Genomic DNA, 15783 nt, shown 5'->3' on the forward strand with positions numbered 1-15783 from the left:
CATTAACTTATTGGCTTTATTTGCCTCATTAGGAATTTAGAGCTGATAAATTTTGACTCAACTAAGAAATAAACAAAGCATTGAAAATGAAGCCAACTGATGCTTGTAGCAGGGGAGGCTATAAAATTATATCAAAGTGCTTACAGTTCGAGATTTTCACTGTCTGATATTCCATTATGAGACAACCAATATGGGGAACTGTGCAAGTTAAGACAAGATCCAGGAGACTGAGAAAGCATTCAAATAAAACTACATATCTGCTGTGCAGAAAAGCACAGCAAAATGTCCAGACAATGTGATGTTGAGGAGCTGCTGGAAAGTGTCACAGGAGCGTAGCTGCCCTTTTCTGTAAAGCATTCAATATGAAGACATCAGATGAAAACCAAACCTATGACCTAATAGCAAGGATCAGTGTCTGTAAAGCATGTTGCAAAGACAAAGACAAAAATAGATTCCCTGGTATTACAGTAAAAACTGGGTGCAACTGTTCTGCAGTCAGTCGAGAAACTGAAAATGAACATAGACAAGCTTCAAAAACAGGACAACGCTGAAAAGCAGATAATGCACCATGAACTACTTCAAGAAACACATGCTGTCAAGGTTGTAGAAATTATCTACAGGAAGAGTGGCTGACAACCTAAATCAATTACAGAAAGTGTCTCAGCTGCTCCAAACAGCCATTGCAAGCCTTTGCATTACCAAAGGGGTGTTACGGTGGTAGGGGTTAAACACGGTGATGATAAATTACTGATGCAGTTCACAAAACATATAATAACATTACAGTAGCATTTGGCCATTTATTGCAGGACTTCTGTTTACTACTTGTCACTTCAAAAACAAACAACATGCATCATTTGCCCAGGAGTGACAATACCCATCAAACTGCAAGCACATCTCTATATTTGAATCAAATAAAATATTTCAAACCGTTTTTTCTATGACCTTCTGATCTGCAATAAAATGACTCTTATTTCTCACCTTGTCCCTGGGTGACGTTGGGGAACAGATCGCAGCTGTACTGCCAGGGAGCGAGGAGGTGTCAGTGGCAGTACTGAGGTCCTGAGAGGACACGGGAGAGACTGGACACAGCTCACTATCAGAAGTGGATTCATTGGAGGACAGTAGAGCAAGCAAAGCTGAAGAACGGAGACCTACATGGAGAAAAACATAAATAGACAGTGGAGGAATTTGGATACTATATATGAATTAACTATGTTGGCAGCACCCTGAGCCAGGCTAGCTGTTTAAGTATTCCTACAAAAATAAAATTGGGATTTGGACTTACCTTTTCCAGGCTGCCCCTTGAGCAAGCAATCAGTAATGAGTTGTGAGCAGCGTGTTTGCAGAGTATTGCTGTCCAGCAGCTCCCCCTCTGTCTGCTTCTCACTGCTCAGTTCTGATGTGTACAGGGCCAAAGCAGCAAAAAGCAGCCAGGAATAGTTGTGGATGTAGGGCTGGATCAAGCGATGACGGTCACTAATACGTATGGTCACCATAGGGTACACTGTGATCCGATGGGTGGGCAGATGGCTAAAGATTGGATTTTTTTAAATTAATTGCTTTAATAACTTATGGCAATAAACCATGGGAAAAATAAGTATCTGTTAACGGCATCAGAAAAACTTTAAATGGGTCACCTGTCTGGATACTTCTTAGCATTGTAGCAACCAAAGCAAAGGTCAAAGTCTTCACACACGTTGCAGTTGATCCTGCTGCCTACAATGAGGCCCTGGCAATGGTCGCAGGCGTACTCCATGTTTACCATCTCATGGTCGTCCTCATGGCCTTCAGGCTTGGCTCCACCTAATTAAAAATACACATCCAAAGTGAGACAGTCAGTGATGAATATTTCATTGAATTTTTTAACGTAGTTACCCTGTTTGCCACAACTCTGAGGTAACAGAGTATCCTAGGTGACTGTGAACAGTGAGGTGGACAGTGTGAGCTCACTGAGGAAGCAGGTCTTGCAGAGGTCCATGTCCATGCACTGGAGACATCGGTAGCGGTGCCAAGGTGCCATCCTCTCGCAGCCATCGCAAGATATGACCACATTGAGCAGGTCACAATAACGGGCAATGAACATGTGCATCTGTGGAGAAGACCAGGTACATTTTACCTTACACAACATTATAAACAAACTGTACTTGCTATTATATTTCCTGCATTACTGGGATGAACAAGAAAGAAAACAGAGAAAAGAAGCACTTGGTTAAACACTGAGCCATTTGTGTTCAGACAATATTCCTTGTCTACTAATGATTGCACTTCTATGCCTTTCATGCACAGCGATCTACAGTACCTTTCTCCTGTCCTCAGTGGACTCCTCCTCCTCGATTTTGTCATACCACTTCTCAAACATCCCATCCATACACTCATCCATCCACTCCTGGTTCTTCTTGTAGTCGGCAATTTCATCTTCCTCTGTCCATTGACTGAAAATAAATTTAAACCACAGCTAGAATCAATAATTTCTCTGAAACATTAAAGGCTGTGACAATGTTTAACATCTTGTCAAAATAGCCTTTTTCTTCAGCAATTTTATCATTAGTCTGATATTACCTGATTGCTATGTCATGAACACTTATGTTCTCCTGGGACATGCTGAGGAGAAGGTCAGGAAGCTTGATATTCAGGAAGAGAGGAAGGTCATGTACTTCCCAGTTCATATCTATAAGGTGCAACAAGCAAGTCTGCACACATGACAGGGCTGGTAACAGGGCTCTGAAGAATAATGACAAGGTCAGGTTACAACACTGCACACCCACAGACACACACTTTTAATTACTCTACATGCTGCTGCAGTGGATTTTTAGTTTCTGTGTTTGAAGTTGAGAGTGAACATGGTGGAAAGCTTACTTCTCTGTGAGGCTGTTGAAGCCTTGTACTGCCTCTACAAGCATGAGTACCAGCTGATGGTAGGAATGCCTCACCTCCACCCCAAGCTTCTGTCCGCTGTCTGACAACTGAGAGAAGTAACTGAACAAGACAAAGCACAGGACAGTCCTCCGTGAACTATAACTGCAAAGTTGTGTATCCGCTCCATATCTATTTCCTTGTCAAGATGTTCGTGTTGTTGAATGTCAAACTGATACTTGAACCTCAATGCTTAACCATTCTCTTAAGAGTGGAAGTCAAATCAATCCAATCAAGCCTAATTATGATCCCTGCCTTTTTAGCATCTCAGAAACAGGTCTGTATTGTTATTGCAAAATAGTACACTATGCAAAATGTAGTCATTCCTGCCCAAGCTGAAATATTACCGTACAGGAGGTAACACTGACTGTAGCACTGAATCTAAATGCAACAGAAATACCTGGTAAAGTCTTTCTGGCATGCCAGAAGCTCCTGTAGAAACAGGATGCAGGGTGCTTGAAAGAGGTGTGGCTTTCCGAGGGAGTGCAAACACTGCTGAACCATCTCCAGGACCTTGCACACACTCAGAGCCTGAGCTTTGTTCAGGGACAGGGTCTGCAGAATACTACAGGACGAAAGATCTGATTACTTCACCTGTATGGTGCAAACTGCATAAATTCAAAATGCAAAACAGAAAAATGGAGGTTAGTAACCTTGCTGTCGTGAGAGCCTGATCCCTTATAAAGTTTAGGATGTGTTTGAGAATTGGGTAGCGATCTTTGATAGAGGGTGCCATGCGGGGCTCTTCTATAGATCGACAGGACAGGAGGCGTAGGCGTGCCCGACTGAATGGGGGTTTACGGGGGAAGGCAGAGGGCGAGGCTGGTTCGCCTGGCTGGGATGAGAGGCTTTCTGTCGAGCCTCTGTGGCCTCGTCTGCTTTGTCCACAAGAAGATGGGTTTTGAGTTTGAGCATGAGGGGACTTGTTTTGTCCTCCCGTGGCATCGATACCCTCCTCAGCTCCTGCAGTCTGAGGTCCCATAGAAGGACTGGCCTGGAAGTCCCCTTCTGAAATCGAACTTGAGCGGAGAAGTGGAGCACTGCTGCCCTCTGTAGGTTTGAAAGAGTCATTGGCCTGGCCCTTTACTCCACAAGGGGCAAATCTGAACAGCAAGAGGCTCTTCTCAATACACATCTCAGCTATGGAGAAGCAAAACAACAGAAGTCAGCAAAATAAATAAATTAATTAATTAATTAATTTTAAAAAATGATAACCTGAATAAAGCTGAGTCAAAAAAAGTAAAGTGGCTTTCTAGAGTCCTTACCTAATGTCTCCATAGTAACCTCATCAGGTACCCCTTCTTTCTCATCAGGAACATTCATTTTTCCAACTAGGTATCTCTGTTTCATCTCCAGCTGGCCAGAAGTAAAAATATCATCAGGATAATATTCCGATAACATTATCATATATAAACTCGGTAATAGGTTTCCCACAGAATAATGAATCCCGCCAACCGCACTCACCATCCACGTTCTGATGCTATCAGCTAGTGCGTAGACCTGTACAAACTCCTCGCTTAGACAAGCTTTGCAGTCCTGATTGACTACTCATTTACAGAGAAAAATAGAAGGAAGAGGGAAAAAAAAAAAAAAAAAAAGAGTCAGTCAACTAACTTAATCAACAACAGCTTAGCTATCTGATTCCTGATCACAGCCGAGCACTACCATAGGTCTTCAGAGCATGGCTAAGTGGTGGTGTGTGGTAAACCATGGTGGCCCAAATGGCATTCACAGCTTGGTCTGTCTTTGGCCCAGCAGCTATATCGTTCCTCACTGTCTGCTTTCTGCAGGACTGCATGAGTTTCCTCATCAGTTCTGTTGTACTGTCTGTCAGCTCTTGTGAAGGGTTCCAACGGGCAAAGTCCTCCAGGAAGCTCATTAGCTCATCAAGAGACCATGTGTTCGTCTATCACACAGAAAGACAACAAGGCAATTTATCAACATTTACTGCACGAGATGATCAGGCAACACAATGAGGGAATCTTTTGAATTGTAACTGGATAAACAGGGATTGACAATACCTGGTCTGAGAGTGTTTTAGTCTGATTCATCTCCCTTGTTTCACACAAACCGTGTCGCAAGATGGGTTTCCATAACGGTGAAGACTGAACATGGGACACTTTCCCTGATGGAAGCTCCTTAACTGTGCGTGTCTCTGGAAAAGACAGCAAATGTACACAATAAGAAATTCTATTGAACAAAGGCTTTTTTTTTTTTTGATGAAAGGTTTTGGAAAACAGCTTTACCATAGGGGGATTTAAGTGCCAGAGTTCGAGATGCAAGACGACCCATCAGACGAGCAACAAGCAGTTGCAAGTCTGACATCCAAGAAATGGTAATGTCTGGCAGACCCAAGGCCGTCACAGTGAATTTGTAACCCCATTCATTATTACTACTGTCAGAATGGAAGAGGAACTGTAGCTGAGGGCCAGCATCAAACGTCACTTTCTGAAAGAGCAAACAAAAACAGATGGGACAAGAAATTAAGCAAAAAGAGCTTTTCATGTGTAGCTCATTCAGTCGTCCATCCTACCTTTGGCCATTTTTCAGTTCCAACTTTCATATCATAGCGGACCTTGCCACCTCTAGAATCTGTAAATTCTAGGTAGTCATATCTGTGAATATCAAAAACATTGGGGTTAGGTAAGTAAACACTTCACTCAGTATAAAAAAAAATGTAAAAATTTTACATACCTTTTTTCTGTCTCACATCGTTCATCAAATTCCACCTCAAAGGAGGTGGCACCGGGGCAGGCAAAGATGCTGGTCTCATGGCGGCTGTTCTCATAGTTGTGAGGGGACTCCAAGTTCCAGGTCCTCAGCACCACTGGCTGCTGGGGCTGGTGCCAGCTCTCCTGATCCACCTAACAGTGAGGTGGTGTGTACATAATATCTGCTATTAGTGCCAAAAATTGACCAAATGCATTTACTCTGTGACTTTACTTAAAGTTAGGCACGTCACTTAAGCACCTCCAACATTATGCTTCTTATACTTCTACTCCGCTATTGTTTCGAGAGAAAACATTGTGCTTTTACTACACTACACTGACCTGACAGCCATACATGTTTCTCTGATGATAAAAAATTTTATAAACTTTTTAAAAAATATGAGACAAATACATGTAATATTTCAAAATATCTCCAGGTCTATCAGGAAAAACAATGACAAACTACCTAAAATTTAATATATTAGTAATAATAACCCTGTAATGAGCTACATACCAAAGTCTTGGTTTTGGACTGTCTGTCTTTATTATTACAGTTGCAAATGACATTTCTGTTATGTGCCATTTCTTTTACATTTCCAAATAATAATAATCAAGAGTTTTATCTGAGTTCTGTTTTTACTGTAGGGTCTTTACTTGTAATGATACTGTATGTTAAAGAGCTGAGTACTTGCACCACGCCTTGTTACAGTAGTGTTGCTGTAACAAGGCGTGGTACTCCACGTCCTGAATACCGGGCTGCTCATTAGCCTCTCCACTCTGGGATCATATGCAGTATAAAGCCAAGCACAAAAGTGTCAAAGTGGACTAACCTTAGAAAAGATGTCTCCAGTGTCACTGGACAGACTTTTGAGTAGCATGACTAGAGAGGAGAAACTCTTCAGCAACACACTGTGAGGAATGTCCAAACAGCACAACTCCAGCAGGAAAATCATCTGCCAAAACCAGAATAAATATGAATCCCATTCATTCAGTGTGGTCATATTTACAAATGGTCAAGAGAGCAATAAAAAAAAAAAAAAAAATCACAATTGTATTACCAGTTGTCTAAAAACTGTGGCAAGGATGGAGCTGCCTAGCTTGTCTGTGATTTCTGCACCAGTGTATCTCTCCAGCAGGGAGCTAAGAATGGTTTTGACGTTTCCCAAGAACTGGTCCACATCTATGGCAGGAGAAAATAGAAACAAAACATGTATATAAAGTTTTCATCCCCTTATCCCATTGTCCAAATGTGAGTTTGACCATGAAAATAAGAACAAGAACAAGTAAGAACGTCAGTAATGCAATATTGTCATTGTATCTCACATTTTAGCAGGATGTCTCTTGCCAGCTCCATGGCAACAGCTGTGGAAGATCCTGCTTTGAGCTGCAGGTAGCACCAGGAGAGAAGACTACCCTGCAGTGCCCAGAACAAAGACAGCAACACCGTCCTGCTGGCGCCACTACTCTCATTCACCATCATGACTTCACACTGAAAGACATGTTGAGCAAGGATAAACCTTGGAAAAATATATCGAAAAATTTCATACTGAGACCTCAACACAGCAGTTGGGCAGCTGATAAAACGTAAATGACAGATGATACAATTAAGATCACAGAGGTCCCACCTCTCTTGTTGCCACCAGCAGCAGCGTCTCCATGACTGACAGTATGGGGCTGACGTCAAAGTCAGAGGGAGCTCCTTTAGGTGGGAGCAGGAGAAGGCCACTGGGATCCTGGTCACTGCAGTGAGGAAACACACTTATTACTGATCCATTGCGATGTGTGTGTGGGAATGCCATGATGTCTCCATAGAGCTACAGTCAACTTACCTGAAGTAGTTACAGAGTGATTCAAATGTCACCTTTACTGACTCTGGCTGAACCTCTTCTGTGATATTTTTCTGGAGGGAAACAATATTTTGTCATCATCATTATTATCATCATACATTTATTATCACTGTTATTATTGTTTTTTTTAGAAACTTACCATCATGTGGAAGAGTTTGGCTCGTCTGACATGTTTATCGGGGAAGAAAACAACAGCTCCATTGAGAATGGCTTTGACTGCTTCTTTGTGCAAAGCTTTTTCCACTAATGTTTCGCCCTCTTGACCATCCACAACTAAAACGCAAACATGAGAAATATTATCACCACATGCGTTTCACACAAATCAATCTTTAACACTTCTACTGTCCAATGGCTCTTGAAGTCTCACAGAGAAATTCAACATTTAAACCAAATACTCTCTACATATCCCAGATGAATGAAAGCTGACAGGTTCTTACTGTGGCAAAGGTGCGAGTAGAGTTCCCACACTGCCCTGACAGAGCCATTTAGTGGCTCTCCACTGTTGAATGTGGATTGACAAGCTGCTGCTGCGGGTCCATCATCTGTTCCTTTGTTCTCCTCTGGGCCCTGGGACTCCAGTGGGTTGGGCAGCATGGGGAAACAGTTCTGCATCAACTGGAGCAGCAGAACTCTGCTCTTCAACACCTCCTCTCCCGCACTGAGACAAAGACATGCATTAGTACACGTAAGACCTGCACATGTTCGTATTTTCTGCTGACTAACGTTACTACTGAGCATAATTACTCAAAATGGTACTTATTTTGACATTCTGTATGGGCTCACAATACTCTGACTTACATCTGCCTGAGTTTACTGTAGAAATCCCAGAAGAGGGTTAGGTTGAGGCCACCAAAGTCCAGAAGGTATTTCTGCTTGAACTGCGAGGCATCCTAGAGAAACAGAAAGAAAACTGTGCTCAACAATATAACAGGAAGTGCTCTATCATATGTATGAAGCATTCATTAATCCACTGGAGCACAGGATTACTGTTAAGGATATATTGCAATGGCTTTCAAGTGAACAGACATCACCAAAAATTTTATCAATATGGTGAAAGTTAACATATTTAAAGTAAAGATAAACAGTTAGTTACCTAATTTTTTTTTAGGCAACTAACTACTTATACTACTTTTGGTAGAAGATTAAAGTAAAGACACTTTCCAACGTGGATTGTTAAGTGGTAAAGTTTCTTTTTTGTTTCCATCAATAAGAGAATGCTTCTACTTGATCTTTATCTTAGTGTCTGCTGTTGTTTGATGTGAGGTAATTTTAAATAGGGAAAAATGTTTAACAAATGTTTCCCTTTTGTCTCCTGGTCCCATTAAATTATTCAGAAAATTTCCCACGAATATTGCATGGTAGTGCAGAATTAATTCAGTCATCCATCTTCTACCACCCTCACTACTACTTGTTTCCGGGTCGCAGGGTGCTGGAGCCAAACTCAGCTCACTCTGGGCAAGGGTGGTCTACACCCTGGAGAGGTCGCCAGTCCATCACAGGGCCAACACACAGAGACACACAGAGACCAACAACCACTCACACTCAAACCTACGGATAATTTAGAGTCACAAATTAACCCAAACATGATGTCTTTGGAGTACCCACACAGGCACGGGGAGAACATGCAAACTCTGCACAGAAAAGCCCCAGGCCTGGGAACCGAACCTGTGACCTTCTTATTATGGGGCAACAGCACTAACTACTATGCCGCCGTGCTGCCCTTCATATTAGATCAATTGATATTTTCAAAATACAATTTTAAAGGATGCTGTAAATGCATTGTGTGCTATTTTTGTTGCAATTTTATTTGCTGTATTACTGGGAGAACACACATTCAGACCTGTGGACAATTTAGAGCCACCAGTTAACCTAGACATGCGTGTCTTTGGACGGTGGGAGGAAACCAGATTGCAGAATTAATCAAATAGCATAAAATGTTCCAGGATTTTCAGCTATAGAACAATCATATTTAATGGTATTTACTCTAATCAACAAACTGTCTTCTACTAATGTTAATTATACATAAGTGTTGTACATGCTGTAATAGCTTCATGAAGGATTCAGAAGTTACCATGTCTCGGGTAAGCTGCTGAATAAAGAAAAGTGTCTTGTTAAGTAGACATAGACCAGTGACAGCATCACGGTCAACTCTCTCTGCCTCCGGACTAAGGTCATCCAGGTCTGCCAACCTCTCTGCTCCAGGGCTCAGGTAGCCACTGAAGCTGATGGACTGCACACCAAGGCGCTCTGCAGAGTCCTGTCTGGTGCAGAGGAATTTCACCATCAGGAACTGGGAAGACAAAGGAACAGAGGTTCTTAGCAAAGATGGAGTCCTTTAAAAACTTCACAAGTGTGTGACAGTATTATTCAAAGGGGTTAAATCATTACCTAAGGCAACTGGGGACTTCAGTTTTTTAGCAAACTTTACTCAGATAGGGGCGAATGAGGCCTTTGTTGAGAACTACTTTGTTCTGCAGATTTATTCATGTTTATGGTAAAAGATGTGACATGCCACCCTGTGCAATAGTGTGTTACTGATAAGATATACCATGGTTGTATTTGGACATAGATCATATTTGTTAGGATCAATAGATTTGTGGGTTTAGTTTTTCTTGGGTTTTTGTTTAAAAAGCAAAAAATAGGGTTAGGGTTAGGTTAGTAAATCAACACAACTTAATTTTTTTAATTAAATAAGTTTGCCTGATTATATATTAATCTATGCCTTATTTTTTAAAGAGTATCTGCATGAGGGCTAAGATACAAAAGACAAATGTTAAACAAATAAGTTTCAATGATTTAAGAGGGCTAAGTATAAATGTTGCAGTTTTCACTGGAGGCAGAATGTACCTTTGCAACACGACACTGTTGCAGTTTGATCTCCACATCGTTCCAGTCCTCCTCGAGCTCAAACCAGCCAATGGGCTCATCCTCGGACTCTGCTGGAATCCTCACACTGCAGGTCAGGTGACAGAGTGGTGTGTCAACCATTCATATAAACTACTCAGGCAGACCCCACAGCACTGAGGGTTAGCCACAACACAGGGAATCTACTGTCTTCTGCAATCTTCTTCTACTGAACAGTTTAAGTGTTACAGAGTTCAGAATAACATATGAAGCCGCATATGGCTTGCCAATTCTCGCCGTCTTCATTGATCAGAAGTTTGTCAAAATTGAAATTTACATATTATGATCATAAACACAAAAGCACACTGACCTAAATTATTAGTGAGACGCATACATTGTTATACATCTCAAACAGTGACTGATAGGTCCTTACTTGTCTTGTACGAACTCTTTGTAGTCTTTGTAGTCCCACATGTCATACTTTTTGAACCTTTTGAAATGTTTCTCTGCATCAAAAGGGTCTTCTTCCTTGTAAGCAAACACCAAGCCACATTTTGCTCCAATGGCTCCTTTTCGCACCTTATCACACAAACCAGAGAGAAAAGGTTATGTACAGTAATCTTCTATTACTGTCAGTGTTATCACAGAATCAGTGAAATCATACAGATACTCACTTTGATTTTCATCTGAGTGACCTGGAAATTGCTCTGATCCTCTGTTGACAGGATCACACTGGCTTTCTTTTTGCCACTCTCAGTGAGAAAACCTATAGAAAAAAAAAACTTGTAGATTCTTGTAGATGTAGGGTCATGTTCATGCTATACCTAAACTGCAGGTAATTTGTCAGTGGACTCAATTGTACCATCTCCAGTGGATGACTCTGTGAGCAGGTTCTCTGGTCCTGATTTCTCCTCTTTACTCTTTACATCACAGGCCTGCAAATGCAGCTGAAGAGGTTTCCCTGCAAAGCAGCATCAGTCATTCTGTGATACTACTTCGTTTTAAATCACAACATCATTTGATCACCCTCAGTTTCATATTTTATTTCTATACCTAGAGGCTATGATCAACTCACTGAACTGCAACTTTGGAACAGAATTAACAGTTTACTGATGGGTGCATCTTGTCTGCCAAGCACTTTCACTCCAAGGTCTATGGTTTCAAATGTCTTTGTGTGAGTGAGAGTAAAGGAAGGTTGGTCACATTACCATTGCGATAGAGTAGTCGCAGCCTAACGGAGGCCATAGATACGATGAGGGAGGAGGCCTTGTACTCTGCCTCCAAATGTTCGCTGATGCAGGACAGGGCCTGGAGCACTTTAGCCACACTGCCTCTGGCCAGAGCGAAGGCCAGGAGGGTTAGTTCTGCATCAGGACTCACACAGCAACTTCACAGGAGCAAAGAAACCAAGTTAGGTTTGGGAGCACTTCAATATATCAAATAAATATGTATGTATATATCTATTTCAGACTGACAATAAGTAAATATCTATCATGGTCATCTATTATGGTCATAATCGCATCTTAAAGGATTTGTTTGCATTTTTCTCCAAAACGTGACACAGTACTTTCATGCCCAGCGTACCACTGGGTTGATTATGATTATTGGTAAAATGTATTCATCGAACAATCGATCACCTTCTCCACATTCTAAATTTAGGGGAAAAACATGAACTGGTTCAAAAATATTAACACTCAACTCCATATTAATCCTACATTCGGTCGAAATCATGTCCAAACTCATCGTGACTCATCACACTACAAATAGTTTTAGATGTATTTCTGCAAAATACATCAGTAACAGCAAATAATGTATGATTATTTGATGAGTAACTGACTGATGAGAGTATTGCTTGTGATTTGCTATCGATGAAGATGCTGAACATCCCTGAAGGATTTACAGTAAATCAGATAGAGTGTGTCATCACCACACATAATCAATACTCTGATTCCAGTCTGATTTCATCATGATGATGTCAGCAATTATGAGCCCGTGTGGCAGTGATGGGTCAATGTGCTGATGTAATCCCTGCAGGTCATTACTCTGCTATCCTGAGCAGAAATCCATCCACCTCCTCCAGGATGTTCAGAGAAAAGAACTTGGGGAATTCTGTAGACGACGGTGTTAGGGACAATGGTGGCATATGGCGTAAGGCTTTTCTAGGAGAACACACACACACAAAAACAAAAACAAACAAAAAAAACACTGACTGACAATGCATTTAACTTTTTGGAATAAGATCATATTGCTTAAAGAATGTTTCACCTTCTTCTATAAAACATAAATATGAAAAAGCAAGTATTGTGTCTTACTGTGTGCTCTGAAGGACAGTCTGAGCCAGTGCAGGGTTAGTCTCCATGGAAGCAGTGACCAAAGAGGTGAGGAGAGACAGGTACCAGATGGCTGAAGCATCCGAAACAGACACTTCTTTACTCTTGGTAATCTGATAACCAAGAGTCTTCAAGCCATGAATCCGTGTGTCACATCCATCGCTCAAGCACCGCTTAATGTTAATTTGGATGTCTGTGTTGTGTTGAGAAGATAATGCAGTGAGCAGACTGATGGAATACAAAAAAAATTATACAAAAATTCATCTTCACAGATCAAAAGGATGTAAAATAGATGTGGACTAAGATCGCCAGGAAGACTGCAGTAAAGCAAAATTCAGTTGTCTCATGGTAATGTATGTAGTCATTTAAAGCACTAAACATTGCTATTTACAAAACCCAAACTGACTGATTCAGCCTGTAGTTACTGCTGCAAACTACCAGATTACTATATATTGCTGATTTTGTACTGAACTTGTTCAAGTTTGTCTGACTGTAGCTTCTCACTTTTAAGTTTTCATCAGTCATTCACATCGCCAAGAAAAAAACTGAATATTTCTGTGTGCCTTGCCAACTTAATAAGACAAAAATGTAGATGGCATTACAGATACTCCTTTCAGACCTAAAAAAACTGCAAAAAACAAAACACAATTGGGGCATTTAGTCATTCGACCATCTATGAAGTTAAAGTTGTCTTCACTGGAGTGGAGCTAATTAACATCAATAAAGGAACACAAAAGCCCAAGAGTAGTGAACACAAATGAGTTGACAGTTTGACAGGTGTTGACTCACATGGGTGTGTGATATTGGCATTCTCTAAGAGAGCTACGTAGCCTGTCACATTACTGGGGATACGGATATCTCTGATCTCCTGCAAGGAACGGCGGTTTTTTCCCACAGCAACTGAAACCAGCTGAGGCATGTAGCTGTGGTCGTTAGAGGCCACAGCAATGGCCAGCCGTCTCAAAACTACATCTGGTTTCATTTTCAATCTGGGAAAAAAAAAGAAAGAGTTTCGATCCATATGCACCAAAACTTCCACTGATCAGAGATAAAGCATGTGTGACAATAAGGTGTCTCGATCACATATTACCTTATCCAATGCGACCGTGCACTACCGTCTGACTGCCAGAAAGATGTAGTTTCCCCATTTGTCATCTTATAAATGTCAGAAACATTGGATGAAGCTTCTATTGTACTGTAGCACTGTGTGACCACCTTGACTTTGTCCACCTCTGGGTCACGGTCCAGTTCTGCCCTGTACTGGATGTCTAAATCTAAAAAAAATAAATAAATATAAACATGTACCCAAATTAGTACAACTGTCTCAAGGTTGTATGTCTCTAGTGTGTACTAACTGATTACATATAAGATATAAAGGAGAATGTTCACCAATTATCAAGCAATTGCCAAACTTTTTTGTATTCACCTTTCTCCTTCTGTAAAAGGAATTCCAAGAAGTCCTGGACCACACTAGACCTCATGGTGCAAATACTGTTGTAGCCCTCTAAAATAGGGAAAGGGATGGCACTACTCGGGATACGATTCCTGTGTAAGAACTTCAGGATCTTAGAGGCATGTGCCCCTAACCTGTCTTTGGTCTTGGAGAATATATCAACAAAACCTGTGGACGTAACATTTCAAGAAAAGAGAGAGTAACGTTTGGAATGTGGCCCATACCTATTCAAATACCTGGGCTTATTCGTCCCAGTAAACAAATCAAATCTCAAACCTGGGGTTAAGGAGCATGCCTGTAGCTGTCTTATCACATGACTCAGCTCTCCCTGTAGATTAGCTCCATTGGAGTTTTTCAGAGCTGTCAGCATGCTCTCTACGTCCACCACCCCATCCCCCTCTGCATCGAATTGTCCAAAAGCCTGAGACCGGGGACAAAGACAGTACACATTGTTACATTGTATATGCTAACACAATCACTTATGCACACAATCACAAGAAATATACAGGACATAACTCTTAGTGAAACGAATCAACAACTTGTTTACTTATGCTCAAACTCTATAGTTATTATCAAGTTATATATACTTTCTGCCATTCTGTCATCTCTGTACATGGGAAAGTCAGGTAGTAGATCTTCACGTGAATACTCATCATTGAAAGAGCCAATGCAGAGTGTGGTTTTTAAACCATAGCAATGGCATTCCATGTCTAGTCACACAAAGCTCAAGGCAGAATAGCCTATACATTCATTCACCCAGTGGCAAGTACTGGTTAAACAACAAATGTCGGCCAACGGGCAATAAGCAGCGTGTTCTGTTCAAAGGGTCAGTGGTGAAATGCCAGGGACAATTCTCTGGCAGCCAAAGCTTACATGAGAGTTCATTTCCTTGGTTTAATTGCTCACTCTTAAGATTATAAAAAAAAAAAAAAACAGATGATACGACATGTCTCTCTCATGGCCAATGATATTTCACTCATCATAAATGGGCAGGAAGACAGCTATCAGCTGTTCCACCCTCACTGCCCTCAGTCTGAGGACATACATTTCAAATCATGGATGCCATCAGTCATGGGCACGCTTTGCTGTGTGTTATACCTCTTCACACTCATCTCTGGGCGCGTCTCTGCTCTCCAGGATCTCACAAAATTGCTCCACATTGACAGACTCCTCTCCCCGGTTTCGCCGGTCCTCCAGCCACCGCACCAGGACACCCTCGTTCCCGGCCAGGACAGACTCGTGAATGGCGACCTCCGAGTCGCTAATCCGAGCGGCCGCTTCTCTCAGTTTCACTTGCTCTAAGAGAATCCCGGGGCTCGGTGGTCCGCCGGCGGGCACGGGCAGATTGTTCGATCCCCTTCCGCTTCTCCCAGAGCCAGAGCCTCCGACGCCGCCGCCGCCAGTGGCCGCAGAGGCCGGACTGTCTTCCGCGAAGCCAGGGCTTTCCGTTTCTATGTCTTCTTCGTCGCCGCTGCCTCCTCCGCAGCCGCTCTCTGCGTTCCCCATGTTGTTCTCACCGACTTAGGGCGCCCCGGAAATCTCTGTGGCCCGCCGAGAGTCGGTTTAGAGACGGTTGTGCCGTCCAGACCTCTCCTATGCTCACCTACAGACAGAAGTCTGCCGTTCACTACTACCGCATTGACGTACCGTACGTCAACTCGCCTCGACCATCCTGTGCGCATGCGTAG

At 42.0% G+C, this 15783-nt stretch overlaps 1 protein-coding gene across 2 annotated transcripts in view; it reads right to left on the reverse strand.

The window, feature by feature from the left end:
* Positions 1–15712, reverse strand: part of zzef1 (zinc finger, ZZ-type with EF hand domain 1) — a 28527-nt gene extending 12815 nt beyond the window's left edge. For both annotated transcript variants that reach the window (XR_003841548.1, XM_029518801.1), the window contains exons 1-37: positions 15194–15712; positions 14372–14516; positions 14069–14263; positions 13733–13916; positions 13432–13631; positions 12625–12835; positions 12355–12471; positions 11521–11699; positions 11175–11273; positions 10987–11078; positions 10746–10891; positions 10316–10421; positions 9540–9758; positions 8267–8358; positions 7906–8126; positions 7608–7741; positions 7451–7521; positions 7247–7361; positions 6945–7110; positions 6680–6801; positions 6452–6574; positions 5608–5777; positions 5447–5528; positions 5160–5361; positions 4935–5068; positions 4579–4819; positions 4378–4457; positions 4179–4269; positions 3567–4053; positions 3314–3478; positions 2857–2976; positions 2560–2721; positions 2300–2432; positions 1951–2089; positions 1638–1803; positions 1286–1530; positions 979–1151 (exon numbers count right to left, since the gene is read on the reverse strand). Coding sequence is in view for 1 of the 2 variants with exons in the window: in XM_029518801.1 (XP_029374661.1) it covers positions 979–1151; positions 1286–1530; positions 1638–1803; positions 1951–2089; positions 2300–2432; positions 2560–2721; positions 2857–2976; positions 3314–3478; positions 3567–4053; positions 4179–4269; positions 4378–4457; positions 4579–4819; positions 4935–5068; positions 5160–5361; positions 5447–5528; positions 5608–5777; positions 6452–6574; positions 6680–6801; positions 6945–7110; positions 7247–7361; positions 7451–7521; positions 7608–7741; positions 7906–8126; positions 8267–8358; positions 9540–9758; positions 10316–10421; positions 10746–10891; positions 10987–11078; positions 11175–11273; positions 11521–11699; positions 12355–12471; positions 12625–12835; positions 13432–13631; positions 13733–13916; positions 14069–14263; positions 14372–14516; positions 15194–15601 (6135 nt within the window). In the remaining variant the exon portion in view is untranslated. The remainder of the gene's footprint in view (positions 1–978; positions 1152–1285; positions 1531–1637; positions 1804–1950; positions 2090–2299; positions 2433–2559; positions 2722–2856; positions 2977–3313; positions 3479–3566; positions 4054–4178; positions 4270–4377; positions 4458–4578; positions 4820–4934; positions 5069–5159; positions 5362–5446; positions 5529–5607; positions 5778–6451; positions 6575–6679; positions 6802–6944; positions 7111–7246; positions 7362–7450; positions 7522–7607; positions 7742–7905; positions 8127–8266; positions 8359–9539; positions 9759–10315; positions 10422–10745; positions 10892–10986; positions 11079–11174; positions 11274–11520; positions 11700–12354; positions 12472–12624; positions 12836–13431; positions 13632–13732; positions 13917–14068; positions 14264–14371; positions 14517–15193) is intronic.
* Positions 15713–15783: the final 71 nt, after the last annotated feature.

The sequence above is a fragment of the Echeneis naucrates genome, chromosome 14 (genome assembly GCF_900963305.1).
Source record: "Echeneis naucrates chromosome 14, fEcheNa1.1, whole genome shotgun sequence".
In the NCBI taxonomy this organism is placed as follows: Eukaryota; Metazoa; Chordata; class Actinopteri; order Carangiformes; family Echeneidae; genus Echeneis; species Echeneis naucrates.